Below are 26,812 nucleotides of genomic sequence, written 5' to 3' on the forward strand. Positions count from 1 at the left end.
CCCTTGCCTTATTCCCAAAAGTGCTTGTTCTCCACTTCCACCTCTCTTCATGGCCGCTATCTCTGGCTTGCTGCCTGCACGATTTTTTTTTTTTAAGAGTTGGGGGGTCGGGTGTGGTGGCTCATACCTGTAACCGCAACACTTTGGGAGGCCAAGGCACATGGATAACCGGAGGTCAGGAGTTCAAGACCAGCCTGGCTAACATGGTGAAAACCCATCTCTACTAAAAATACAAAAATTAACCAGGTGTGGTGGTGGGCACCTGTAGTCCCAGCTACTCGGGAGGCTGAGGCAGGAGAATCGCGTGAACCCAGGAGGCAGAGGTTTGCAGTGAGCCAAGATGGTGGCACTGCACTCCAGCCTGAGTGACAGAGCAAGACTCCGTCTCAAAAAAAAAAAAAAAAAAAAAAAGAGTTGAGGGGTCTCACTCTGCCACCCAGGCTGGAGTAGCTCACTGCGACCTCAAATTACTGGGTTCAAGGGATCCTCCCACTTCAGTCTCCCAAGTAGATGGGACTACAGGAGCACACCACCACACCCAGCTAATTTTTTTTATTTTGTAGAAACAGGGTCTCACTGTGTTGCCCAAGCTCATCTCAAACTCCTGGGCTCAAACAATCCTCCTACCTCAGCCTCCCAAAATGCTGGGATTATAGGCGTGAGCCACCACACCTGGTCTCCATGTTGATTTAAATGAGACAATATTCTCACATTCTTTGTTTGATTAAGAAATCTTGCAGTGACTGGGTTTATTCTACCTCATGGGCGTGGGAGAAGAGGAATGTGTCAATGCTCCCCCTCTGGCTTAACAAAGAAAACTCACAAAGAAAACTCACCTTCTAGAAAACAGAGATGTGAATTTAAATATTATTGCCAGGGCAACACATTATTAAGGAAGACAAGCAATCAGAACCACAAGCTTTTTAAAAGTTAAAGGTTACTTTTGCAGGACAAAGCAAGTCTCACAAATTTAATTGTCTGACAAGACTCCCTTGTTAGAAATAACATTTGCAAAGATGGTTTTACATGCACAAAAGAATCTGCTTTTTATTTCTGTTGCTGCAGAAGAAGAGGGCACATTTTCTCTTTCTTATCATACTGAGGTGGTTTTTTTTTGTTTTGTTTTGTTTTGTTTTTTTTTTTTGGCACCTCCAGTTAGAAGGACCTGGAGTCTTCAAGGCAGCACCAAGAGAAACAAAGGCAGGCTGAGAGGTTGATCTCAAGCCAGTTGTTCCCACCACCCACTACATGGCAATCAACTTGCAAATGTCTCAAACAGTGGCTCTCCCACACTCCTACATCAGAACTTGTCAAATTTGAGTGTGCATAGGAATCACCTGGGATCTCATTAAAATGCAGATTCCGGGCCAGGCGCGGTGGCTCATGCCTGTAATCCCAGCACTTTGGGAGGCTGAGGTGGGTGGATCACCTGAGGTCAGGAGTTCAAGACCAGCCTGGTCAACATGGCAAAACCCCACCTCTACTAACAATACAAAACTTAGTGGGGCATGGTGGCACATGCCTGTAATCCCAGCCACTGAGGAGGCTGAGGCAGGAGAATTGCTTGAACCTGGGACAGTGGGGGTTGCGGTGAGTGGAGATGGCACCACTGCACTCCAGCCTAGGTGACAGAGCAAGGCTCCGTCGAAAAAAAAAAAAATGCAGATTCCAGCTGAGCACAATGGCTCACATCTGTAATCCCAGTGCTTTGGGAGCCTGAGGTGGGAGGATTGCCTGAAGCCAGAGGTTTGAGACCAACCTGGGCAATGTAGTATGATCCCATCTCTACAAAAAGTTAAAAAAAAAAAAAAAAAAAAAGCCAGGTGTGGTGATACATGCCTGTAGTACTAGCTACTCAGGAGGCTGAGATGGGAGGATCCTTTGAGCCCAGGAGTTCGATGCTGCAGTAAACTATGATGGCACCACTGACGCCAGCCTGATTGGCAGCAAGACCCTGACTCAGTAGGTTTGGGTAGACCTGAGAATCTGCATTTCCAACAAGTAAGTTGTTACTGTGGTTGCTACTGGTTGCCAGACAGACACTGTGAATAGGAAGGTCTGAGGTGTTTATTCACAATTTCTCCTTTCTCCCCAAACCTCCGACACTTGGAGGTTTATCACATCCCATAAATCTATACAATTATTATTAATTCTCTATTAATTTTTTGTTTTTTGAGACAGAGTGTCACTCTGTTGCCCAGGCTGGAGTGCAGTGGTACAATCTCGGCTCACCACAACCTCCGCCTCCCGGGTTCAAGCGATTCTCCTGCCTCAGCCTCCCGAGTAGCTGGGATTACAGGCATGTGCCACCACACCCGGCTAATTTTGTATTTTTAGTAGAGATGGGGTTTCTCCATGTTGATCAGGCTGGTCTCAAACTCCCGACCTCAGGTGATCCACCCCCCCCAATCCCCGGCTCCCAAAGTTCTGGGATTACAGGCGTAAGCCACTTCGCCCGGCCCCCTCAGCAGCATTTGACAACATTCACCCCTTCCTCCTCACTTGGTCCCCAGGACCACATCCCTCTGCCTATCTCACTGTCCCCTCACGCTTTGTCTGTATTGCTGGCCCACCCCCATTTCTCCAACCTCTGAAGAGCTGAGTCCCTCTCTGCACTTACTCCTCTGACCACCTCCTATTATCTCATGGCTTTAAACACCAGCTGTGCAGAGGACTCCTAAATTCACTTCTCCAGCCCAGGCCTCTCCGTGAACAGCAGGGCAGTATGTCCAGCTGACACCTTCACATTTCCACTTTAATGTCTAAGATTTCAAAGGCATTAAAGACCCAAACTCAGCTGCCTATTTCTCCTTTTAAGTCTACTCCTTCTGCAGTCTTCCCCATCTCATTAAATGGCAAATCCAATCTTCCAGCTGCTCAAACCAAAAATCTTAAAATCACCGTGGGTGAGGCAGAGGTTGCAGTGAGCCAAGACTGAGCCACTGCACTGCAGCCTGGGTGACAGAGCAAGACTCCATCTCAAAAACTAAATTTAAAAATAAAATCAGGCAGGGCTCGGTGGCTCACACCTGTAATCCCAGCACTTTGGGAGGCCAAGGTGGGTGGATCATGAGGTCAGGAATTCGAGACAAGCCTGACCAACATGGTGAAACCCCGTCTCTACTGAAAATTCAAAAATTAGCTGGGCATGGTGGTGGGCGCCTGTAATCCCAGCTACTCGGGAGGCTAAGGCAGAAGGAACGCTTGAACTCTGGAGGTGGAGGTTGCCAAGATCGCACCACTGCACTCCAGCTTGAGTGACAGAGCGAGACACCGTCTCAAATAAAATAAAATAAAACAAAATCACCATTGACTATTTTATTTCTAGGGCCACACTGACCACATCAGCATCATTGTGTGAATATTAAAAGGGTGTCCCAGCAGAGCAGTGACAGTATCATGGGTGCATGATTTGGCAACTGGATGGAGTCGTTTGTTGTTTTTTAGATTTAGGGACTCACTCTGTCGCCTAGGCTGGAGTGCAGTGGTATAATCATGGCTCACAGCAGCCTCAATCTCCCCAGCTCAAGCAATCCTCCCACCTCAGCCTCCCAAGCAGCTGGGACTACAGGCATGTGCCACCATGCCAGGCTATTTCTTTTATTTTTTGTAGAGACGTGGTCTCGCTATGTTGCCCAGGCTGGTCTCACACTCCTGGCCTCAGACAGTCCTCCCACCTCAGCTTCCTGAGTAGCTGGGATTACAGTGGAGAGAGCCCTTCGTAAGAAGTAAAAGGTGATGCCCCTTTGTCCTTGAACTCGGGACACGCAAGGGCCATTGCAAATGGAACATGTTCTGAATTTCAGCACCACCCACATCCCACCCAGGGTGGCCAATACCTTCATGCAGCACGCCTTTGTGCCCAGCCACACACATCTTGGCAGAATGTCTCCTGGCGACAGCATCCCAGGCTGTTCCAGTTAAAAGACAATTGTACTTCCTGCTTCTTGGCGCTTGCTTCCTGCCCATTTTCCAAGTCTGGTCCTGCTTCCTCTTGGCAGTTCCTGGTGGCCTTCCAATAAATTATTTTGCTGCTTCAGAAAACCAGGTGCTCCGGCCGGGCGCGGTGGCTCGCACCTGTAATCCCAGCACTTTAGGAGGCCGAGGCAGGCGGATCACGAGGTCAGGAGATCGAGACCATCCCAGCTAACACAGTGAAACCCCGTCTCTACTAAAAATACAAAAAATTAGCTGGGCATGGCGGCAGGCGCCTGTAGTCCCAGCTACTCGGGAGGCTGAGGCAGGAGAATTGCTTGAACCCAGGAGGTGGAGCTTGCAGTGAGCCGAGATCACGCCACTGCACTCCAGCCTGGGTGGCAAAGCGAGACTCCGTCTCAAAAAAAAAAAAAAAAAGAAAGCCAGGTGCTCCAACTGATACTATCTAGAAACATGTACAAATCCCTCTCACCCCTCAAATTAAAAAAATCAATTTCTCCACGTTCCCTTGGAAGTGCTCTGGAGAAGATCACCCGGAAACCACGGATGCTCTCCTTGTCGGCAAATCTGAAGGCCACCTGGGACAGTTCTACCAATACCAACTGGCCTCTTCTTGTCTTCCTAGCCCCAGTCCCAGGCTCTGTTCTCTGCCTTCTATATGGGTCTCTCTTCAACTGTCTCTCGTCTATAGATGTTGCCAGCCCTCGGGGCTCCAATCTCACCCTTCCGCCCTTCTCCACCCACACACATCATTTATCCTCATGGCAAATCCCCCACCTCTACCCCCAGGGCTCCCAGATCTTGCCCTCTGCTGAGCTGTAGACTCTACCCTGCTGGAAACCTCCACCTGCAAGGATAAGGGCACCCAGCGTATCTGCACGGAGCTGATCAGCTTTTCCCACCCTCAGCTACTTTTTTTTTTTTTTTTTTTTCTGAGAGGGAGTCTCACTCTGTCACCCAGGCTGGAGTGCAGTGGCACAATCTCGGCTAACTGCAAGCTCCACCTCCCAGGTTCACACCATTCTCCTGCCTCAGCCTCCTGAGTAGCTGGGACTACAGGAGCCCGCCACCTCGCCCGGCTAATTTTTTTATATTTTTAGTAGAGACGGCATTTCACCATATTAGCCAGGATGGTCTCGATTCCCTGACCTCGTGATCTGCCCACCTTGGCCTCCCAAAGTGCTGGGATTACAGGCGTGAGCCACCGCGCCCAACCTCTTGTTCTTTTTTTGTTCTTTCTCTTGTTCTTATCTGAGCTTGTTACATAGATTCTAGTGTCCCATCCCAGACCTTCTGAATCAGAACATCCAGGAGAAAAATTCAAGACTTTCTTTCTTTCTTTTGAGATGGAGTCTCGATCTGTCGCCAGACTGGAGTACAGTGGCACAATCTCGGCTCACTGCAACCTACAACCTCCGCCTCCAGGGTTCAAGCATTTCTCCTGCCTCATGCTCGGCTAATTTTTGCTATTGTAGAAGAGACAGGGTTTGCCCATGTTGGCCAGGATGGTCTCGATCTCTTGACCTCAGGATCTGCCCGCCTCGGCCTCCCAAAGTGCTGGGATTACAGGCGTGAACCACCACAGGAGGCCAAGGCTTTTATTTCTAATCATTGCCCTTGGGCATAACTCAGCAAACTTGGGAAACACTGACCTGCTCTAAGAATAATTTGGGGAAGGTGGCTAAAAATAAACTTTCAGCCAGGCGCAGTGGTCCATGCCAGTAATCCCAGAACTCTGGGAGGCCAAGGCGGGTGGATCAGCTGAGGTCAGAAGTTTGAGACCAGCCTGAACATGGTGAAACCTGTCTCTACTAAAAAAATACAAAAATTGAGCAGGACATGATGGCAAGCACCTATAATCCCAGCTACTTGGGAGGCTGAGGCAGGAGAATTGCTTGAACCCGGGAGGCAGAGGTTGCAGCAAGCTGAGATTGCGCCACTACACTCCAGCCTGGGTGACAGAAGACTCCTTCTCAAAAAGAGTAATAAAATAAAATAATAAAATAAAAAATAAAATAAACTTCCAAGCTCACACCCTTGGAGATTCACGGCATATCCCCCTTGGAAATTCTGATTTGGTGTAAGTTGGATGGGAAAATTTTTTCCAGAGGATTCTGCATAACCAGGCTGGGGACCACTAATCTGGTTATGATGGGGTAAAGTACAGACAACTTGAGCCATGGCTGTTAAAGCCCTTTGTGCTTCAGCCTCTGGTTGGCTCTCACCACTCTCCCAAGTTGTCCAAAATCATGCTTTATGTCCCAGTTACAGTTCCTCACACTCATCAGGCTGTCTCAACTGAGCAGTGGTGCATAATGTTACCTTACCTGGTGGCCTTTTCCTTCACATGCATAACGTCAATGCCTACTAGTGCCTCAATCTTAGCTCACATGAAGGCTCCAAGAAGCCTTCCCTGATCCCTCTGGGGTTAAACTCCTCCTCGGTCCATCACGGGGCCTGGTGCTCTACAGCCTTTTTTTTTTTTTTTTTTTTTTTGAGACGGAGTCTTGCTGGTCACCCAGGCTGGAGTGCAGTGGCACGATCTCGGTTCACTGCAAGCTCCGCCTCCGGGTTCACGCCATTCTCGTGCCTCAGCCTCCCGAGTAGCTGGAACTACAGGGGCCTGCCACCACACCCGGCTAATTTTTTGAGACGGAGTCTTGCTGGTCACCCAGGCTGGAGTGCAGTGGCACGATCTCGGTTCACTGCAAGCTCCACCTCCTGGGTTCAAGCAATTCTCCTGCCTCAGCCTCCCGAGTAGCTGGGACTACAGGCGCCTGCCGCCATGCCCAGCTAATTTTTTGTATTTTTAGTAGAGACGGGGTTTCACTGTGTTAGCTGGGATGGTCTCGATCTCCTGACCTTGCGATCCGCCCGCCTCGGCCTCCCAGAGTGCTGGGATTACAGGCATGAGCCACCGCACCCGGCCGCTCTACAGCCTTTATCTCAGCCCCGATTACTGACACATCTGCTTTCACTCCCCATCAGTGAAGGTCAGATCAGCAGGACAGTATTTTAGGTTCGTTTATGTCCCCAACATGTAGCACATCAATTGGAACCAGAAGAATGGCTCAGGCTGACAGAGATGTCCACCCTGACCCATGATCCAAAGGCAGGTAATTGGCCACGGATCCCAGGAAGGACCAAATCCATTGGCACATGGGGCTTGACTTTGGTACTAAGGCCTGGGTCCGAACAGCAGCTCCACTGCTGTGTCTAGAAAGGTCCCTTTACTTCTCTGAGCCCTCAGCCTCCATAAACAGGGTCCCCACAGTCCTCCTAGGTGTGTCATAATGACTTAAAAGTGAAAGTCATTAAACCAATGACTTGTTACATTGTTCTCAGTTTGTGATGCCCTTAACCCTTAAGAGAGGGTCTCAGTGCTTGTCCTGTCAAGCATTTGGTCCTTTGGAGGTTGGAAATCGTGGAATTACAGGCATGAGTCACTGCGGGAGGCCAAGGCTTTTATTTCTAATCATTGCCCTCAGGCACAACTCAGCACACTTGGGAAACACTGACCTGCTCTAAGGTTAGAAAACAGGGTCTTGTTCACCCCTGTACCCAGAAAGTTGAGGATGGTACCAGAGACAGAGCAGTAACTCAAACATGCTTGCTAACGGCTGGGCGCAGTGGCTCATGCCTGTAATTCCAGCACTTTGGGAGGCCAAGGAGGGCAGGTGAGGTCACAAGTTCAAGACCAGCCTGGTCAACATGATGAAACCGTCTCTACTAAAAATGCAAAAATTAGCTGGGTACGGTGGCGGGCACCTGTAAATCCCAGCTACTCAGGAGGCTGAGGCAGGAGAAGCGCCCGAACCCGGAAGGTGGAGGTTGCAGTGAGTCCAGATACCACTGCACTCCAGCCTGGGTGAAAGAGCAAGATTCCATCTCAAAAATAAATAAATAAATAAATAAAATAGTAAATTTTATGTCATGTATCTTACTTTTTTTTTTTTTTTGAGACAAGAGTCTCACTCTGTCACCCAGGTTGGAGTGCAGTGGTATAATCATACCTCACTGCAGCCTCAACCTCCAAAGTTCAAGTGATCTTGCCGCCTTAGCTTCCAGGGTAGCTGGGACTACAGGCACATGCAACCATGCCCAGCTAATTTTTTTTTTTAAATAGAGACAGGGGTCTCACTATGTTGCCCAGGTTGGCCTCAAACTCCCAGCCTCAAGAAACCCTCCGACCTCAGCCTTCCAAAGTGCTAGGATTACAAGCATGAGCCACCACCTGGCCTTACTATATTTTTCTTAAGTGAAAATCTCCCTGGTGGTCTAGTGGTTACGAGAGGGGGAAAAGATGAAAATTAAATAAGCATATAACCATAACGAGGCTCCATCCATAACAGCACCATGATAAAAACTGTCTAAGAGGGGAGTCCAGGAGGCAGAGGAAGGAGAAAAGGGAGGGCTGGAGCTGGGACCCTGGGAAAGGACATGACCAGGGAAGGGTGGGGAGCCTCAGGAAGAGGCCCAGAGTGGGGAAGAGCCAGAAGGTGGGGCAGTTACTGCGAGAAGGGAAACCCTAGGCAGAGGGAAGCCAAGGCCCAGCAGGCTGGGTGTCTTCTCAGGAACTGTGCTCTGACAGCCTCAGGATCCTGGGCCTTAATTTGGGTCTTTTAATGTTTTGATCTCTCCCCTACACCAGGAAACCCTCAGAGGCCCAGGCCCACTACAGGACACAGCCCATGGAAAGTGAAGCCTGCACCAGTGACCTGCATTTTTTTTTTTTTTCCCCCAAGACTGAGTCTCGCTCTGCTGCCCAGGCTAGAGGGCAGTGGTGCGATCTTGCTCACCGCAACCTCCACCTCTCAGGTTCAAGTTCTCCTGTCTCAGCCTCCTGAGTAGCTGGGATTACAGGCGCCCACCACCGCGCCCAGTTAACTTTTGTATTTTCAGTAGAGATGGGGTTTCACCATATTGGTCAGGCTGTTCTTGAACTCCTGACCTCAGGTGATCCAACTGCCTTGTCCTCCCAAGGTGCTGGGATTACAGGCATGAGCCACTGCACCCAGCCGGCTTTCTTTTCTGTGAGAAAGCTGAGAGCCAAACTAACCCCAAGGGCCACGAGGCCTGCGCAGATCACTAGTACTGCAACAGGATCCCACAGCAAATACTGCGGATCTGCTTGCAAAATAAATGCAGGACCAGCCAGGCGCGGTGGCCTGTAATCCCAGCACTTTGGGAGGCCAAGGTGGGTGGATCACAAGGTCAGCAGATCGAGATCATCCTGGCTAACACGGTGAAACCCCCATCTCTAATAAAAATACAGGACCCAAATACTTCTTACCACCTGCACTACTACCATCCTAAAAAGTATTCTAGGTTGCAGGAACAAACCATCTTAACTGGCCTCCCTGCTTGCTGGCTAGTAACAGCCAGTGAGTCTGTTAAATTCCAAGTGAGACCATGTCACTCCGCTCAAAACCCTCCAACAACTCCCATTCCACTCCCTCAGACCCTATGGGTAGTGAAGAATTAATCTTACTTGGAAGTCTGGCCTTTACCCTCGGCTACTGGTAAGTGCCTTCTAGACCCATGGAATGTCCTAACAGGAGTGAGCTTTGGGGACAGGCAACCTCTGGGGGAAATGGAGACAACTAAAGGCCTTAGCCCAAAATCCCCGCAGGGGCTGAAGACTAAAGGTCAGCCACAGAGCACTATGTGATTAAGCACCAAGGGAATTCGGCACACCCAAGGATCAAGTGAGCTTCCCTGGTTGTACCTCCATCATGGCCGGGAAGAGGTACCAGGACTCCATTGCAAGAAGACAGCAGGAAGCTTCCTGTTTACCTCCCTCCAACCCTGCCCCAGGCCTGTCATCCTTTGGCTGGTTCTGGGCATGCTTTTGCTGTAATAAACCATAATCCCGATACCTTCCTGAGTTCTGTGAGTCACTCTAGTCTATTACCTACTGAAGGTGGTCATGGGGACCCCTGAGCTTGCAGCTGGTACTGAAGTGAGGACAGACTAGTGGGGACCATGCCCTCCAACCGTGTAGGCTGCCAAACTCTCTGCACCCTGTGTGACCACCTTATTACAACTGTCATGATCTGCCCACTCCGACGAGACTTCATCCCTTACTCCTCTTCTCACTCATATCAGCCAGGCTCCCAGCCCTCGGTCCCAGGAAGCCCCTTCCCCAGATACTCACCAGGTGACTCCCTCACTTATTAGGCCTTTACTCACACATCACCTCCTTGGTGAGGCCTCCTCTGGCCCCCCTCCACCCTGAAACACCTTTCCTGTTTTACTTTTTCCTCCATAAAAACACTGTCACCGTATCTACCGCACTACAACTGCTGTGTCTTTTTTCTTTGCTCCCCACAAGAGTATCAGCCTCAAGGAGGCAGGAATTTTTGTACTGTGTTCCCTGCTGTGACCCCAGAACAGGGATAGTTTCTGACATGTGCTGAGTGTTCAACAAATTCTTGAACGCATGACTTCTAGTATCCTTTAGAAATACCTTTTAAAAACCAGACCATCACACCCCTACCCTCCGTGAAAGACCGAGTCTGCAAAAACAGGAAAATTAACTATGCTTGTCTAGATAGAGCCCTTTGCTGAGGGAGATGAAGTTAACAGTCGGCAAGACCGAGGATGTCCAGAGAGCCCTGTGGCCCGGCGTGGGTGAGGCACGGGTGCTATCCCAGCCCTGACACCTCCATGCTGTTGACTTTGGGAGGACCCCCTTCTCTGGGCCTTGGTCCCTACGTAAATAACGAAGGAGTTGGAGCAGCAGACTCATGGGAGGGGAGGAAGGAGAGAAATCCCTGCTATGAGAGATGCAGAGGGAAGACAGGACCTCATCAGCCAGGGGTGACTTTTATTTGAAGGCAGAAAACACCCTATTTGGGGGTTCGTTTATAATCTGCAACAGTTTTGTTTTTGTTTTTAAAAAAGGGGAAAAAAGAGAAAAACCAGAACCCAAAGGGCCTAGGAAGGAAAGAAGGGTAGTGGGTCCATGTCAGGCTGGGGTCAGGCCACATAGGGGAAGCGGAGCAGCAGCCCTTCGTGAGGCTCCAGTTTCAGGTGTTCCAGCTCAAGCAGGGAGCCCTCCTCACGGCCTGGCTGGGTGCTGAGCACAAGGTCAGCCTTGGTTGGCAGGCTGGCGCTGGCGGGCAGGTCGGAGGCCTGCAGCCCAGCCGAGAGGCCCACATCCCCAAAGTTAAGCACTACCAGAAAACGCTCATTCTGGTCCCAGTGTCGGATATAGGAGAAGAGTCCAGGCCCAGAGGAGAACGTATGGAAGTCCCCATGCAATAGGGAGCGCTCCTTACTCCGCTGGTCACTCAGCTGCCGGAACAAGGAAAGGAGGGAGCCAGGGTCTTCACTCTGGCCCTAAGAATGATAAACACATAGCGGAAGCATGTGAGAGGGTCCCCGGTACAGACGTCTACAAGCCCAGCTGCCCTCCCCTGGTCATGTTCTACCCATCTAAAACTCTTACCTTCACAGTCATGTTGGCACTTACAGCCCCTGGGATGTCAGGGAAGCTGGACTCATCCCACAGCATGACTGGAGCCTCCACAGGCTGAAATGCAGAGAAAACAGGACTTTAAAAAGGCCTGGGGTCAGGCATGGGGGCTCACATGTGTAATTCCAGCACTCTGGAAGCCCAAGGCAAGAGGATCGCTTGAGCCCAGGCATTTGAAACCAGCCTCAGCAAAATAATGAGCCCTGATCTCTACTACAAAATTTTTAAAAATTAGCTGGGTATAGTGTCCCTATAGTCCCAGCTACTGGGGAGGCTGAGGAGGGAGGATCACTTGAACCCAGGAATTTGAGCTTGCACTGAGCCATGATTGCACTACTGTACTCCAGCCTGGGCAACAGAGTGAGACCCTGTTTCAAAAAAAAAAGCCTTGGGCCCACTGTCCCTTATCCCTCTTCCCATTCCCATCCTCATCGATAGATAACCTCCCCTACTCATGTCTGGCTTTTTTTTTTTTTTTGAGACGGAGTCTCGCTCTGCTCAGGTTGGAGTGCAGTGGCACGATCTTGGCTCACTGCAACCTCTGCCTCCTGGGTTCAAGCGATTCTCCTGCCTCAGCCTCCCGAGTAGCTGACTATAGGTGCTCGCCACCACACCCAGCTAATTTTTTTGTATTTTTGGTAAAGACAGGGTTTCACCATGTTGGCCAGGCTGGTCTCGAACTCCTGACCTCAGGTGATCCACTCACCTTGGCCTCCCAAAGTGCTGGGATTACAGGCATGAGCCACCACGCCCGGCCTGGCTAACTTCTGCTGCATGAGTGAGGCAGGCTCCCACCTCAGGGTCCTCACACATACACTGTTGCGCCCCAGCCGAGAGTTCCCAGATGACTGCCAGCCAGCTCTCTCACTTCCCTCAGGTATCTGCTTGGTTATCTTACCAGGTCTCCCATGGCTGCTCTCTCTAAAACAAGCCCCATCATCCCCTAGTCTCTAGGCTACTTACCCTGCCTTCTTTTGCATAGCACTGATCAGCAGCTGGCATTTTATTTAGGCATATCTAGTTATCTAACCACCTCCAGCTCTCTTGTGCAATGCTGTATCCTCAGCGTAACAGATAAAAATTATTCTATAAACATCTGTGGAATAAATGAATAACTGGTTCTATAAACATCGTGCTGATGGCAGGGGGCAGTGGCTCGCACCTGTAATCATAGCAGTTTGGGAGGCCAAGGTGGGAGGATCACTTGCGCCCAGGAGTTTGAGACCAGCCTGGGCAACACAGTGAGACCACACCTCTACAGATTTTAATAATTAGCTGTGGCCAGGCACAGTGGCTCACGTCTGTAGTCCCAGCACTTTGGGAGGTCAGGGCAGGCAGATCGATTGAGCCCAGGAGTTGGAGACCAGCCTGGGCAACAACAGTGAAACCCTGTCTCTACAAAAATTAGCTGAGCGTGGTGGTGTGCGCCTGTATTCCCAGCTACTTGGGAAGCTGGGAGGCAGAAGTTGCAGTGAGACATAATCGCACCACTGGAATCTAGCCTGAGCAACAGAGCAAGACCCTGTCTCCAAAAAAAGATTAGCTGGGCATGGTGGCACACACCTATCTATGGTACATATCCCAGCTACTCAGAAGGCTGAGGTGGGATGATCACTTCCGCCTGGGAGGCGGAGGCTGCAGTGAACCAAGATCATGCCACTGCACTCCAGCCTGGGCAACATAGTGAAATGTTGTCTTTAAAAAAAAAAAGTCGGGCATCAACAGTAACCCTGTGTCCAAAGCTTGCAAATGCCTTTGTAGTAGTATCCCACCATGTATTTCTTTCTTTTTCTTTTCTTTTCTTTTTTTGAGAAGGAGTCTTGCTCTGTCACCCAGGCTGAAGTGCAGTGGCGCAATCTCAGTTCACTGCAACCTCTGCCTCCTGGTTCAAGTGATTCTCCTGCCTCAGCCTCCTGAGTAGCTGGGACTACAGGCGTGCACCACCACGCCTGGCTAATTTTTGTATTTTTAGTAGAGACTGGGTTTCCCCATGTTGGCCAGGCTGGTTTCGAACTCCTGACCTACGGTGATTCACCCGCTTTGGACTCCCAAAGTGCTAGGATTACAGGCGCGAGCCACTGTGCCCAGCCACTGCCATGTACTTCTCCACTTATTTGTCTGGCTCCCTCACTAAGCTATGAGCTTCCGAGGGCACAGAGTCTAGCACAGTACTCACTGTCCAAAGAATAAAGGAATGAATAAATGAATGGTGGCTACCATAGCAAACATCTGCCAGGTACCAGGCATTACCATTAAAAACATGCCCTCATTTAATGCTAATCACCCTTCAAGAAATGCAGTAACACAAGGGATGACCAAAATTCAGAAAGGTAAAATAATCTGCCCAAAGTCACACAGCTACCCAAATACTGCCTAGGAATCAAATGCGTTTTCACCCCAAGGCTCACGTCTATCTGCCGCCATCCCCAGAATCATCATAAGATGGAGAAACAACCTCCCTGTGATAGACAGACAGCAAGCAGTACCTGTCCAGGAAGGGCAGCCGCCTTCAGGCCAATCTCATCCCCGTAGCTGAAAACAGGGGTCCCTGGCAGGGTGAAGAGCATCAGCTGGTAGAGTCGGAGAAGTTGAGCCGGCAAGAAGGAAGTCAGGAGCCCTGCCTGAGACAACTACAGGGAGAGACACTCCGGTGAGCCCCATAACCCACCTCTGCCTCCGTCTCCCAGCAACGCTTTCTTCTCCCATCTGCCCCCTTTCCCACCAGCATAGTACTCACACTCCAGCTGCACCAGCGATTGCCAGTGGCATTCAAATACTGTGTGACTAGGGATTTTGTATGCTCCCCAGTAAAGCTGGAATCAGACAGGTATGAGCTGGTCAACAGCAAGTCTTTGTTGGATTCGAGTAGGCTCACGATCTGCTGAAGGTCGGAGGAGTTAGTCCCTGCAATCAAGAGCCTGCAGAAGGGAGGGAGGGGGTCAAGGTTAGTATAAGAAAGAAAGAACGGGGCCGGGCGCAGTGGCTCACGCCTGTAATCCCAGAACTTTGGGAGGCTGAGGCAGGCAATCACCTGAGGTCAGGAGTTCGAGACCAGCCTGACCAACATGGAGAAACCCCGTCTCTATTGAAAATACAAAAATTAGCCGGGCGTGGTGGCACATGCTTGTAATCCCACCTACTCGGGAGGCTGAGGGAGGAGAATCACTTGAACCTGGGAGGCGGAGGTTGCGGTGAGCTGAGATCGTGCCATTGCACTCCAGCCCAGGCAACAAGAGCGAAGCTTCATCTCAAAAAAAAAAAAGAAAGAAAGAAAGAATAAAGGTAAAGAAAGAATAAAGGTAAAGAAAGTTCTCTAGACTAGGAATCCCCCCTTCTTAGGCCTAGCACTCCACTGAGGGGTTCCCACAATGGAACTCAGTCAGCAGAATGGCACCCGCACCCACCTATCTTCACTGAAGCCCTTGGTGATGTTTTCCCACTCAGCCAAGAATGAGGATGCATCCTAGAAAGAAAAAAGTAGAATCAAGGAACAGGGAATATTACTAGGCTCTGGCTGAGTCCCTCTGTTCTCGCCCAAGCTTTGTCCCTAATGTGGAAAGGGAACTCACCTTCAGATTCTCTATGTCCCGAACCTGGAACCCATCCACGCCAAGTTGCAGCCAAAACTCCAGAGCATCCTATACGGGACAGAAGAATAGAGGACAGACATCAATTCTTAGGAAAAGGCTCAGAAAATTCCAGCCCACACTAAACCTCACCCACCCCACACTTCCCCAGGAGCTGGGGAGAGAGGCCTGTGCCTTGCCTCTGTCTTCCCCACCTGCACTACAAAGGTTTAGCCTTTGGACCCTTCCAGTTCTACCCTTCCACTGATTTTCTTAGTGCTACAGCATTTTAGTTCTCTATTCTTGCCTCTGGCAAATCACACAGCTTCACCTTTGAAAGCTACAGAAAAGGCACCAGAGAAAAAGTACATCCATAAACAAAACTTCGTTTAACACTTAGCATTGGAATGTTAGTGTATCTATTTTAGAGATGAAGAAACAGAGAAGCAAGGAGACACTTCCACGGTCATTCACAATCAGTGAGCAGCAGACAGGATCTAAAATGTCAGTCAAGATGGCCCCTCTCCCAGTTTCCTGAGGTCTGGGGAAGGTGTGAGCACAATAGCTGCTCAGAGCAAGGCCAAGGATGAAAGATTGAAATTCAAAGCACAGCCCCAGGGCAGTTTAGATTTGAAAAGAGGCCAGTGCTGCAGAATGGAATCCTGGCAGTCATCCTGCACACACCACAGAACTTCACCCTCACTCTCCTATTCTTCCCTTTCTCTGGGCCATGTACCCTCTCCTCTGGTCTCCATTTCCATCTGAGACCCTCACGACAAACCATCCAAAAACATTCCCTCATCAGCATCTTTTAACAGGTCCCCTAGTAACTGGCAAGGCCTAAGCTGGATGATCCCAGGGTCCTACCCAAATGCTGGGAGTCTAGACTTCTATCTTAGAATCACAGCTACCAGCAGTGTCAGTATATGCTTCCATTTTTGTTCTACCCATGCTGAACATGTCAGTGTCCGAGGACCCAGACATCAGGAGCTAAGGTAACATTCGAAGTCCTACTCCTAGCCTGCTGAGCATAGATTTGAGCCTATGGCAAATTAGACACCTTGCTGGTTATACAGGGAATTGGAAAACATCTATAAAATCCTTGGCACAGTCCCAGACACATAGAGTACCCCAGTGCTTATCATTTCAGACTGGGCTCTATTCCAAATACATCAAACAAGAACTGGGAAACCAGTCAGGACAGGATTCCCACAGAGAAAGGGCTTCCTCTCCCAAAAGAAAGAAAAATCAAACTTCCAGACTGACATCTGAGAAGGTCCCTTCCTGTCACTGTCTCATCCTCAGAGTCAAGGAAATAAGAAAAATAAGAGGTCAGAAAAGGAACAAGAAAAACAGGTGTGCTGTTGGCCTATCCGTTGGCTATAGGAGGAGGCATTCCTGCTTGGTCCCAAGGAGCAAAGGGACCCTCAGCTGCAGCCAGGCTGGGTCTACAGGGCTTGCTGTGAAAGGACCATTCCAGCCCCAGCATCTGATTTCCACCAGCCATCAGCTCCAACACTCACCTTCACCTTGGTGGCCACACTGTCAACCTGGGTGGAGAACCACGAGTTCTCACCCCGGTAGTTGGGAGTGAGGTCCAGAATGACACGGATGCCTAGAATAATGGAGGAAGACGCAGTTATGAGACAGTCTATGAGTTAAGGGGAAACAAGGAAATCACAAATGCAAGTCACTGAGTGTTTCCTATCTATTATTTGGTACAAAAGCTTGAATTTGAACCCTGGCAAAATTCATTCCATTGAAACAGATGTGAGCAAGGAAGGGCCTTAAGATACAGGAAGGCAGGCCAGGCGAGTTCAAAACCAGCCCGATCAACATGGTGAAAATCGTCTCTACTAAAAATATAAAAATTATCCCGGTGTGGTGGCACATGGCTGTAGTCCCAGCGACTCAGGAGGCTGAGGCACGAGAATCGCTTGAACCCCAGAGGAGGAGACTGCAGTAAGCTGAGATCGCTCCACTGCACTACAGCCTGGGCGACAGAGTGAGACTCCATCTCAAAAAAAAAAAAAAAAAAAAAAAAAAAGATATTGGAAGGCAGAAAGTTTATAGTGCAGAGAAGTGGCCCCTGTGTTCCCCACTCCCAAAGTGAACCTTTTTAAACATGTGTCTATACTGAGTTGTAAAACAATATTTGGGATTCTTCCCCCGCAAAGAACCTACTGTTTTATAAGTTTAAAACCACTGGTTTAGTAAATATCTACATTTTGCAAATAAAGGCACTAAAGCCCAGAAGTTAAATGACCTGCTCAAGATCCCACAGCCAAATAGAAAGCCCCCAAACGACTGGACAAATCCATTTTGGGCTGAAGACTAACAAATCTCCCCTCTACCTGTTTTAGGAAAACTCAGAGCTAGTTAGTATGAAACGCGACAAAAGTTCTATCCTACTTTTCCTCTGGCCAAGTCCTTTCTAGCTGTTTCCCTGGGAACCCCAAGATACCCACTCTTTTTTTTAGCCGATTGCAAGAGACTGTCAAAATCTTCCTTGGAGCCAAAATTGGGGTCGATCTGCTGCAAGTTGGTCTGAGCGACATCGTCCTTCTGGTTCTTGTGAAGTGGGCCCAGCACAAGGCCCTTCACCTTCAGAGAGCTCAGGTAATCGAGACGCCCCTTCAGACCTGAAATGGGGGGCTGGGTTAACAGGTGAGGCCCCTCTGAGGGGCCCCTGACCTCCCCACTCTCCCTTCTCCCAAAGCCTAAGGATGGGACGGGAAGCGGGGAGGGGGGAGAGGGGGTGATGGGGAGGCGAGGCTGAATCACGAGACTCAGAGGAGCTGATGTAAGGACTCCTGCACATTACTTGAGAAACCGGTTGCAACTGGCTTCTGGCGCCGCGGGGAGGGAGGACGCTGAGTCACCCACCCTCGTGACAGAGTGAGGGGCGGGTCGGCTTTCTTCAAAGAAAGGAGGGAAGGGCAATGTGCCGGGGAGGGGGTGGGGGAAGAGGGAACGGTCGTCGGTACCGGATGGAGGGGAGAACCATCTAGATCGTCTGGAGACAGGGGAGAGGGTCGGTGCAGGCTACCAGATTCAACCCGGGGCACCCGGGGCGGCGGCGCGCTGCACTCACCCGCCAAGTTGCCCGAGCCGTGGCCCTGGAAGGCCTGAAGGTCGCCGATGCGGTAGAGGGCGCCCGTGTGCCACCACTTCTGCGCCGGTAGCTCGCGACAGCGCGGCGCCCGCACGATTATGACCACGGCACCCGCCAGCATGCCGAGCCAGCCAAGCCAGAAGAGCAGCAGCAGCACCCAGCGGGTACGCACCCAGCCGGGACTGCCCGCCACCTTCAGCAGCTCCTCCTTGGACAGGCCCGTGAACTTAGCGGCAGCTGCTGCCTCCGCCTCGTCTTCCGCCACCTTGATCTTCACCAGACCATTCTTCTCGGCTCCCACCACGGCCATGGCAGCCCCAGACGCCGCGTTCATCGGCTGCTTCTCGGGTTCTAACTCATTCAGCTCCACCTCCTTCATATCCACCTCGGTGTCCTGGCTCATGGTGCCTGCAGAACCCGCGACACGACGAAGCTTGAGGTCAGATGGTGGCTCAACCCCTGCCCGGACCCTCGGACCCAGAACGGTCTCCCGGCCTGTGTGCCTCCGCGCAGCTTCGGCTACTGCATCTGCTCAGCAACAGGCGCGGCCTCTGGGAAGGGGCAGCGGAGCCCCGCCCCGGCCCGCCCCTTAAGGTGGAACCTCGGGGACTGCCCCAGCCGTGGGCGGCTCAGGGTAGTAAAGTCAGGAACACGCCTCCGACAGTACTTCCTGCGTCGTCCAATTTCTCATCTCCAACTTGTCTAAACCTAAGGTTCTTTTCAACCTGACTCTGGGAAGGCTTGGCACGGAGCCACCTTTAAGTGGACGAGGCCTGTGATCCTCGCCCAAATCCCGAGGCCCCCCCAGTGTCCTTTAGGCCTTACCGCTCCCAAAGGCCCCTCTTCTTCCGTTCCGGCAGGCTAGTAACTACCCCAACACCATCCTCCATTTGCCCCTGGTTCACCGCCGGGTTTTCCCAACTTCGCATGGCTCCTTGCGCTGTCAGAGGCAGCCAGTCGCAACTTCTGCCTTTTCCCCCACCAAGGTTTGCCCTCTCAGGCCTCTGGGACTTGGCGCTAGACCTCTGCTTCCATGCACGGCTTACTCCCACTCGTTTTTCAAGACTCATCTTGAATTTATTTCAAGTAATTCCTCATGCAGCAACTATTTATTGTGTACTCACTACAATACTTTGCTTTGTTAACTTTATTGAATTAACAAGAATCCAGTCTTCTTCACAGTACTTTAAAATGAACGGTTTGGGCAGGAGAGTTGAGGTAGACACCCCCCTTCTTTTCCTACCCCACCCCCAGCTGCTAGCACCTGGATGTTTGGCAACTAGGAATCCAGAAGAGACTGATAGGGCTGTAACGAACATAACAGAGCTAGGTCTCAGAGGCATCCACCTTCTTCCTAGAATAGACCAGAAGATGCCATGGCCAGACTCTTTCCCACCTTGCAAGGTCTATCACGGTCATCCCAAACTCCCCCACGGTCCTGTCTCCCTATCACTTCACTATGTTAGGCCTTGGAGGCAGCTGATACTGCAAAGGCTTTGAAGAAGCCTAGAATTCCCTCCACAGGGTCCTTGGATTGAAGTGGGGCAGAGAAAAGGTTCACAGCAGGAAACCACCGGACATCAACAGCATGAGGTGCCAACACTCTCAGGAACTCCTCGTTCCTAAACAGTGCCAGCTGGGCTACTTTCAGAGAGGAGCTGGAGACCGGTTCTTTCGCCCTTTCCCACCTAGGCTGGAAGCCAAGATTGCTGTGTATTTGGAAGAAAGCAAAAGCCAAGGTCTTAAGTAATAGCACAGAGAAAAGGATCATCTTCTGCTGGTCCCCTCCGCAACCCCAGGCAGCCATCCTCATCCCCACCCTAGGAACAAGGGGTGCAGGGGGCAGCCCCTGGGAGAAGGCGAGCAAGTGGGTTCAGATCAGTGCTCAAAGATGATAAGAGGTCCAAGGTGCCCTGCATGTGCCAGATAAGAAGTGCCAACCAGAGGTTCTGAATGGACTTTATCTCGAGCACAAATGCTCAAGGCTGGGCACAGTGTGACTCATGCCTGTCCCCTAGCCCTTTAGGAGGCCAAGGAGGGAGGATTTCTTGAGGCCAGGAGTTTAAGACCAGCCTGGACAACATATTGAAACCCAATTTCTAAATAAATAAATACATTTTAAAATTATCTGGGCCTGGCTGGGCATGGTGCCTCACACCTGTAATCCCACCTGCTAATCCCTGTAATCCCACTTCTTACGCTGTGGCATGAGAATCCCTTGAACCCAGGAGGTAGAGGTTGCAGTGAGCCGAGAATGGGCCACTGCACTCCAGCCTGGGTGACACGGCAAGACTCTGCCTCAAAAAAACTAACAGGCCAGGTGTGGTGGCTGACACCTGTAATCTCAGCACTTTGGGAGGCTGAGGCTGGCAGATAACTTGAGGTCAGGAGTTCGTGACCAGCCTGGCCAACATGGTGAAACCCCATCTCCACTAAAAATACAAAAATTAACTGGGTGTGGTGGCACGTGCCTGTAGTCTCAGACTTGGAGGGGTGAGGCATGAGAATCGCTTGAACCCGAGAGGCAGAGGTTGCAGTGAGCCAAGACTGCGCAGCTGCACTCCAGCCTGGGTGACAGAGTGAGACTCTGTCTCAAAAAAAAAAAAAAAAAATCTGTGACTGGTGATGTGTCCCTGTAATCCCATGAGGTGCCAACATTCAAGGGAAGCAAAAGCAGGAGGATCACTTGAGTCCAGGAGTTTGTGAGGCTGCAGTGAGCCATGGTGGCACCACTGCTTGCCAGCCTAGGAGACAGAGCAAGACCTCAGAACAAGGTTGAGAACTGTGGGGTCAGATGCTGTCTTTGAGATGGTCCAACATGACACAGTAGCTCACTCACAGACCCTCATGGCTCCAAATGGCTCAAGTCAATTCCTTTTTTTTTTGAGACAGGGTCTCACACTGTCACCCAGCATGGAGTGCAGTGGTGCGATCTCAGCTCACTGCAACCTCTGCCTCTCAGGTTTAAGCGATTCTTCTGCCTGAGCCTCCCCAGTAGCTGGGATTACAGGAGGCGTGCACCACCACACCCGGCTAATTTTATATTTTTAGGAGAGACGGGGTTTCACGCGGTTGGCCAGACTGATCTTGAACTATTTCAGGTGATCTGCCCACTTCAGCCTCCCAAAGTGCTGGGATTACAGGCATGAGCCACCGTGCCCCACCTGAAGTTAATTCCTTCTGCATGCATAAAGAGGATAACAGCTTGCCTCTCCAATCTTATAAGCTACCACCGCTTCACAGGCACTATCCTCCAGCCTTATCAGCCTTGAAACACCTGCCAGTCTCACAACACACCAGGCTTTTTCAGGCCTCTGCATCTTGTACATACCCTACCTCTGCTGTTGGCACTTCCTATTCGTCCACTCAACCTCATGAGTTCCTATTCATTCAAGATCTAACTCAAGTGACAGCTTTTCTCAATTCCCCAGACAAAATTACTTTCCCTCCACCATGCATCTGCCTCTGCTACAATCATGTCCCATTTGTTTATTACATTTCTTTGTCTGGATGTCTCTTTGTCCTTGAAGACAAGTGGCAGGCGCCTTGTGCTATTATCAATGAACCTGCCTATTCCCTGCCTATTCGGAGGCAGCATATAATAGGCACTTCGCAAATGGTTGGTAAATAAGTGGATGAACTATGTCATTCAAAACCAATATCTCCCTTCTTAGAAACAACTAAACAGGCTAGGCGTGGTGGATCACACCTGTAATCAGCACTTTTGGAGGCCAAGGCAGGCAGATAATTGAGGTCAGGAGTTCAAGACCAGCCTGGCCACTGTGGTGAAACCCTGTCTCTAATAAAAATACAAAAATTAGCCAGTCATGGTGATGGGCACCTGTAATCCCAGCTACTCAAGAGGCTGAGGTGAGAGAATCACTTGAACCCATGATGCAGAGGTTGCAGTGAGCCCAGATCGTACCACTGCACTGCAACCTGGGCAACACAACCAGACTATCTCTCAAAAAAAAAAGAAAAAAGAAACAACCGAAAAAAACTAGCATGTGAAGACAAAGGCAGGAAAATGGAAAAGAATTTAAATAACACTGTATCACATCAAGATGAACCTGTTACTGCAGGAAAACAAACCAAGACTTGTAACTGTTCAACCAAAATAAAACAAACTGCCAGGCACTGTGGCTCACACTTGTAATCCCAGCGCTTCGGGAGGCCAAGGCAGTCAGATCAAGTTCAAGACCAGCCTGGCTAACATGGTGAAACCCCGTCTCTACTAAAATTACAAAAATTAGCCAGGCATGGTGGCGCCTGCCTGTAATCTCAGCTACTCGGGAGGCTGAGGCAGAAGAATCACTTGAACCCAGGAGGCAGAGGTTGCGGTGAGCCAAGATCGCGCCATTGCACTCCAGCCTGGGCAACAAGAACAAAACTCCGTCTCAAAAAAATAATATAAAATATAATAATAAAAACTAATAAATTAGGAGATAGAGGACAGGAAAACAAAAAGACTACAGAGAAAAAGACTAGAGAAAGGGACCGGAGGTGACTAGAGAGCCTCAGGTCCTGCTATATGTGTTGACATAAAGCTTTATATTTACTATAGGAATGCAAAGAATATAATTTTTCAAGAGTTTAGCCTTTAAGAGAAGGCTGGGACAAAGCAAAGGAAAAAAAGCAGTTTGGCAGTCCAGATGCCAATAAGGTCCACTTTACACTCAGACAGGCAGATGGCGGTGGAGCCCTGAAATGCAGAGGGCCAAGTTTACAAAGAAAGTTCCTTTCTAACCCTCTGCTGCAAAAATCCGTCACATGCTTCCTAACACATTATGATTACTTGATCTTAGCCTGAAAATAGCACATTTATTTTTCCTCAAACATGTAAAAAGGAGTGACCAGGTACAGTGGCTCATGCCTTTAGTCCCATTGCTCTGGGAAGCCAAGGCAGGAGGATCACTTAAGCCCAGTAGTTTGAGACCAGCCTTGGCAACATAGGGAGACCCCATCTCTACAAAAATTAATAAATTAGCCAGGCATGGTGGCTCACCCCTGTGGTTCCAGTTACTCAGGAGGCTGAAGTGGGAGGATCACTTGAGCCCTCAGGTCGAGACAGCAGTGAGCTGTGATCAAAATCACACCATCGCATTCCAGCCTGGCTGACAGAGTGACCCTATGTGAAAACAAACAGGTCAGGTGTGGTGGCTCATGCCTGTAATCCCAGCACTTTGGGAGGCCGAGGCAGGTGGATCACCTGAGGTCAGGAGTTTGAGACCAGCCTGGTCAACGTGGTGAAACCCGGTCTCTACTAAAAATACAAAAATGAGCTGGGCGTGGTGGTGGGTGCCTGTAATCCCAGCTACTGGGGAGGCTGAAGCAGAAGAATGGCTTGAACCTGGGAGGCGGAGGTTGCAGTGAGCCTAGATCATGCCATTGCACTCCAGCCTGGGCAATAAGAGGGAAACTCCATCTCGAAAAACAAACGAAAAAACAAACAACAAAAAACATCTAAAAAGGATTTCTTTTTTGAGACAGAGCCTCACTCTGTCGCCCAGGCTGGAGTGCAGTAGCACGATCTCGGCTCACCGCAAGCTCCGCCCCCTGGGTTCACGCCGTACTCCGGCGCACTACAGGCGCCCGCCACCACGCGCAGTTAATTTTGTTTTTTTTGTTTGTTTTTTTTTTTTTTTTGTATTTTTAGTAAACACGTGGTTTCACCATGTTAGCCAGGATGGTCTTGATCTCCTGACCTCGTGATTCACCGCCTCGGCCTCCCAAAGTGCTGGGATTACAGACGTGAGCCACTGCACCAGGCCCATATGTTACTTTTATAATTAGAAAAAGTTATATATCTTGGCTTACTACAGCCTTAACTTCCTCAGCTTAAGAAATCGTCCCACCTCAAGTGGTCCCTCCCACTTCAGCTTCCCAAGTAGCTGGGACCACAGGTACTTGCACTATGCCCAGCTTTTATATATATATATATATATATATATATATAGTTTGTTTGTTTGTTTGTTTGTTTTTGAGACGGAGTCTCGCTGTGTCTCCCAGACTGGAGTGCAGTGGCGCGATCTCGGCTCACTGCAAGCTCCACCTCCTGGGTCCACGCCATTCTCCTGCCTCAGCCTCCCGAGTAGCTGGGACTACAGGCGCCCGCCACCACGCCCAGCTAATTTTTTGTATTTTTAGTAGAGACGGGGTTTCACCGTGTTAGCCCGGATGGTCTCGATCTCCTGACCTCGTGATCCACCCGCCTCGGCCTCCCAAAGTGCTGGGATTACAGGCGTGAGCCACCACGCCCGGCCTGTTTTTCTTTTTTTTTTTTTTTGAGAAAGAGTCTCAAATAATTTATGTAGATCTTCCCTCTGCCCAGAGATACAGAGTTTAACTCTACCTTTTGAGTGTGGGCTGCGCTTAGTGACTCTCTTCCGAAGAGTGTGATGACAGAGTTTTGGAGGGCCAGGGGAGGGAGAAAATGAGGATGCAGTATTGTGTGATCATGACTGCAGAAATGACTGCAGAAATAGTTGGAGGGTCTCAGTGATCATTTTAAGGTCTCTTATTGCTACTTAGCTTTTTTGATGAGATTAAGTATGCTGTCTCTGATCAGTTGAATATCTGATGTCATTAATCCAAGGATAATATGTTAAAAGTACTGCCCCATCTTTTCCACATATTGACCTGCTATTTCTCTGGTGTTTATCTTTTAGTATTTGGTTGCATTTGAGAGAATGGCTTGCTGCAATGTTGTTCATTCGTCTAACTTACTTGAATACTGGATACTTTTCAGATAGTGCATTTATTTCTCTTCTAAGAGATGACTTTGGTTCTATTTCTTTCACTCTTTCTGGCTTTTATCCCCACTTTGCATTCTTCAGCCTTTTTACTAAGACAACCCTGATAGTTCTCTTCTTTAGCAGCCAGTGTCCCTCCTATAGGATTCATAGTAACAATTAATAGTATTCTGACATCGGTTCTTCAGATAGTAACTGCCAAGTGAACTGCTTTGGTTGGAGTCTCTTTCTCTGCTTTAATTTCAGCCATGCTTTGACTTCCAAATGCTCAATTCCTTAACCTCACCCATCTTTCATTTTTCTTTTTCTTTCTTTTTTTTTTTTTTTGAGACAGAATCTTGCTCTGTCACCAAGGCTGTAGTGCAGTGGTGCAATCTCAGCTTACTGCAACCTCCGACTCCCAGGTTCAAGCGATTCTCCTGCCTCAGCCAAGTAGCTGGGATTACAGGCACCTGCCACTGTGTGTGGCTAATTTTTGTATTTTTAGTAGAGATGGGGATTTGCCATGTTCGCCAAGCTGGTCTCGAACTCCTGACCTCGTGATCGTCCCACCTCAACCTCCTGAATAGCTGGTGTTACAGGAGCATGCAACCATGCCTGGCTAATTTTTGTTTTCTTTGGTAGAGACAGGGTTTTGCCATGTTGTCCAAGCTGGTCTTGAACCCCTGGGTTCAACTGATCTGCCTCCCAAAGTGCTAGCATTAGAGGCATGAGCCACTGCACTCAGCTAATGAATTCTTTTTTAAAAAAACTGAAATGCGGTGGGGCTCACGCCTGTAATCCCAGAACTTTGGGAGGCCGAGGCAGGTGGATCACAAGGTCAGGAGTTCAAGACCATCCTGGCTAACACAGTGAAACCCCGTCTCTACTAAAAATACAAAAAATTAGCTGGGTGTGGTGGCGGGCACCTGTAGTCTCAACTACTCAGGAGGCTGAGGCAGGAGAATGGTGTGAACCTGGAAGGCAGAGCTTGCAGTGAGCAGCTGAGATTGCACCACCACACTCCAGCCTGGGCTACAGAGCAAGACTCTTGTCTCGGAAAAAAAAAAAAAAAAACCTGAAATGGCTGGGCGTGGTGGTTCTTGCCTGCAATCTCAGCACTGTGAAAGGCCAACGTGGGAGGATCTCGTTGTTTTTTTTTTTTCTGAGACAGTGTCTCACTCTGTTGCCAAGGTTGGAATGCAGTGGCGTGATCTCGGCTCACTGCAAGCTCCGCCTCCCGGGTTCACACCATTCTCCTGCCTCAGCCTCCAAAGTAGCTGAGACTACAGGCGCCCACCACCTCGCCCAGCTCATTTTTTGTATTTTCAGTAGAGACGAGGTTTCATCGTGTTAACCAGGATGGTCTCGATCTCCTGATCTCGTGATCCACCTGTCTCGGCCTTCCAAAGTGCTGGGATTACAGGTGTGAGCCACCATGCCCCGCCAGGAGGATCTCTTGAGTCCAAGAGTTCAAGACCAGCCTGGGCAACATAGTGAGACCCTGTCTCTACAAACAAACAAACAAACAAATAATAACCAAAAAAAAAACCCCATATATTCATGAGTAGAAAGATTTGATGGGCATGGTGGCTCACGCCTGTAATCCCAGCACTCTGGGACGCCAAGGTGGGTGGATCACAAGGTTAGGAATTTGAGACCAGTCTGGCCAACATGGTGAAACTCCATCTCTACTAAAACTACAAAAATTAGCCAGGTGTGGTGGCAGGAGCCTGTAATCCCTGCTACTCGGGAGGCTGAAGCAGGAGAATTGCTTGAACCCAGGAGGCAGAGGTTGCAGTAAGCCAAGAAAAGGGCCAAGAATAGTAAAGATATCTTTAAAGAAAAAAAAAATCGGCCGGGCGCAATGGCTCACACCTGTAATCCCAGCACTTTGGGAGGCCAAGGCAGGTGGATCATGAGGTCAGGAGATCGAGACCATCCTGGCTAACACGGTGAAACCCCGTCTCTACTAAAAATACAA

The 26,812-nt window shown here is 49.8% G+C and overlaps 1 protein-coding gene across 4 annotated transcripts in view; it reads right to left on the reverse strand.

The window, feature by feature from the left end:
* Positions 1-10,729: 10,729 nt before the first annotated feature.
* The window catches only part of SLC3A2 (solute carrier family 3 member 2), a 30,517-nt gene continuing 14,434 nt past the window's right edge, over positions 10,730-26,812 (reverse strand). For 2 of the 4 annotated variants that reach the window (XM_025355563.1, XM_025355564.1), the window contains 9 exons: positions 18,077-18,505; positions 17,451-17,624; positions 16,506-16,597; positions 14,986-15,054; positions 14,821-14,879; positions 14,154-14,334; positions 13,903-14,046; positions 11,390-11,473; positions 10,730-11,280 (listed from right to left, as the gene is read on the reverse strand). In XM_025355563.1, coding sequence (XP_025211348.1) covers positions 10,918-11,280; positions 11,390-11,473; positions 13,903-14,046; positions 14,154-14,334; positions 14,821-14,879; positions 14,986-15,054; positions 16,506-16,597; positions 17,451-17,624; positions 18,077-18,505 — 1,595 coding nt within the window. In that variant the 3' untranslated portion in view covers positions 10,730-10,917. Of the gene's footprint in view, positions 11,281-11,389; positions 11,474-13,902; positions 14,047-14,153; positions 14,335-14,820; positions 14,880-14,985; positions 15,055-16,505; positions 16,598-17,450; positions 17,625-18,076; positions 18,506-23,264; positions 23,361-26,706; positions 26,801-26,812 lie in introns of all 4 variants that reach the window. The other 2 variants (XM_025355565.1, XM_025355562.1) reach the window with 2 other exon arrangements.

This window comes from Theropithecus gelada, chromosome 14 (assembly GCF_003255815.1).
Source record: "Theropithecus gelada isolate Dixy chromosome 14, Tgel_1.0, whole genome shotgun sequence".
NCBI classification, from domain to species: domain Eukaryota; kingdom Metazoa; phylum Chordata; class Mammalia; order Primates; family Cercopithecidae; genus Theropithecus; species Theropithecus gelada.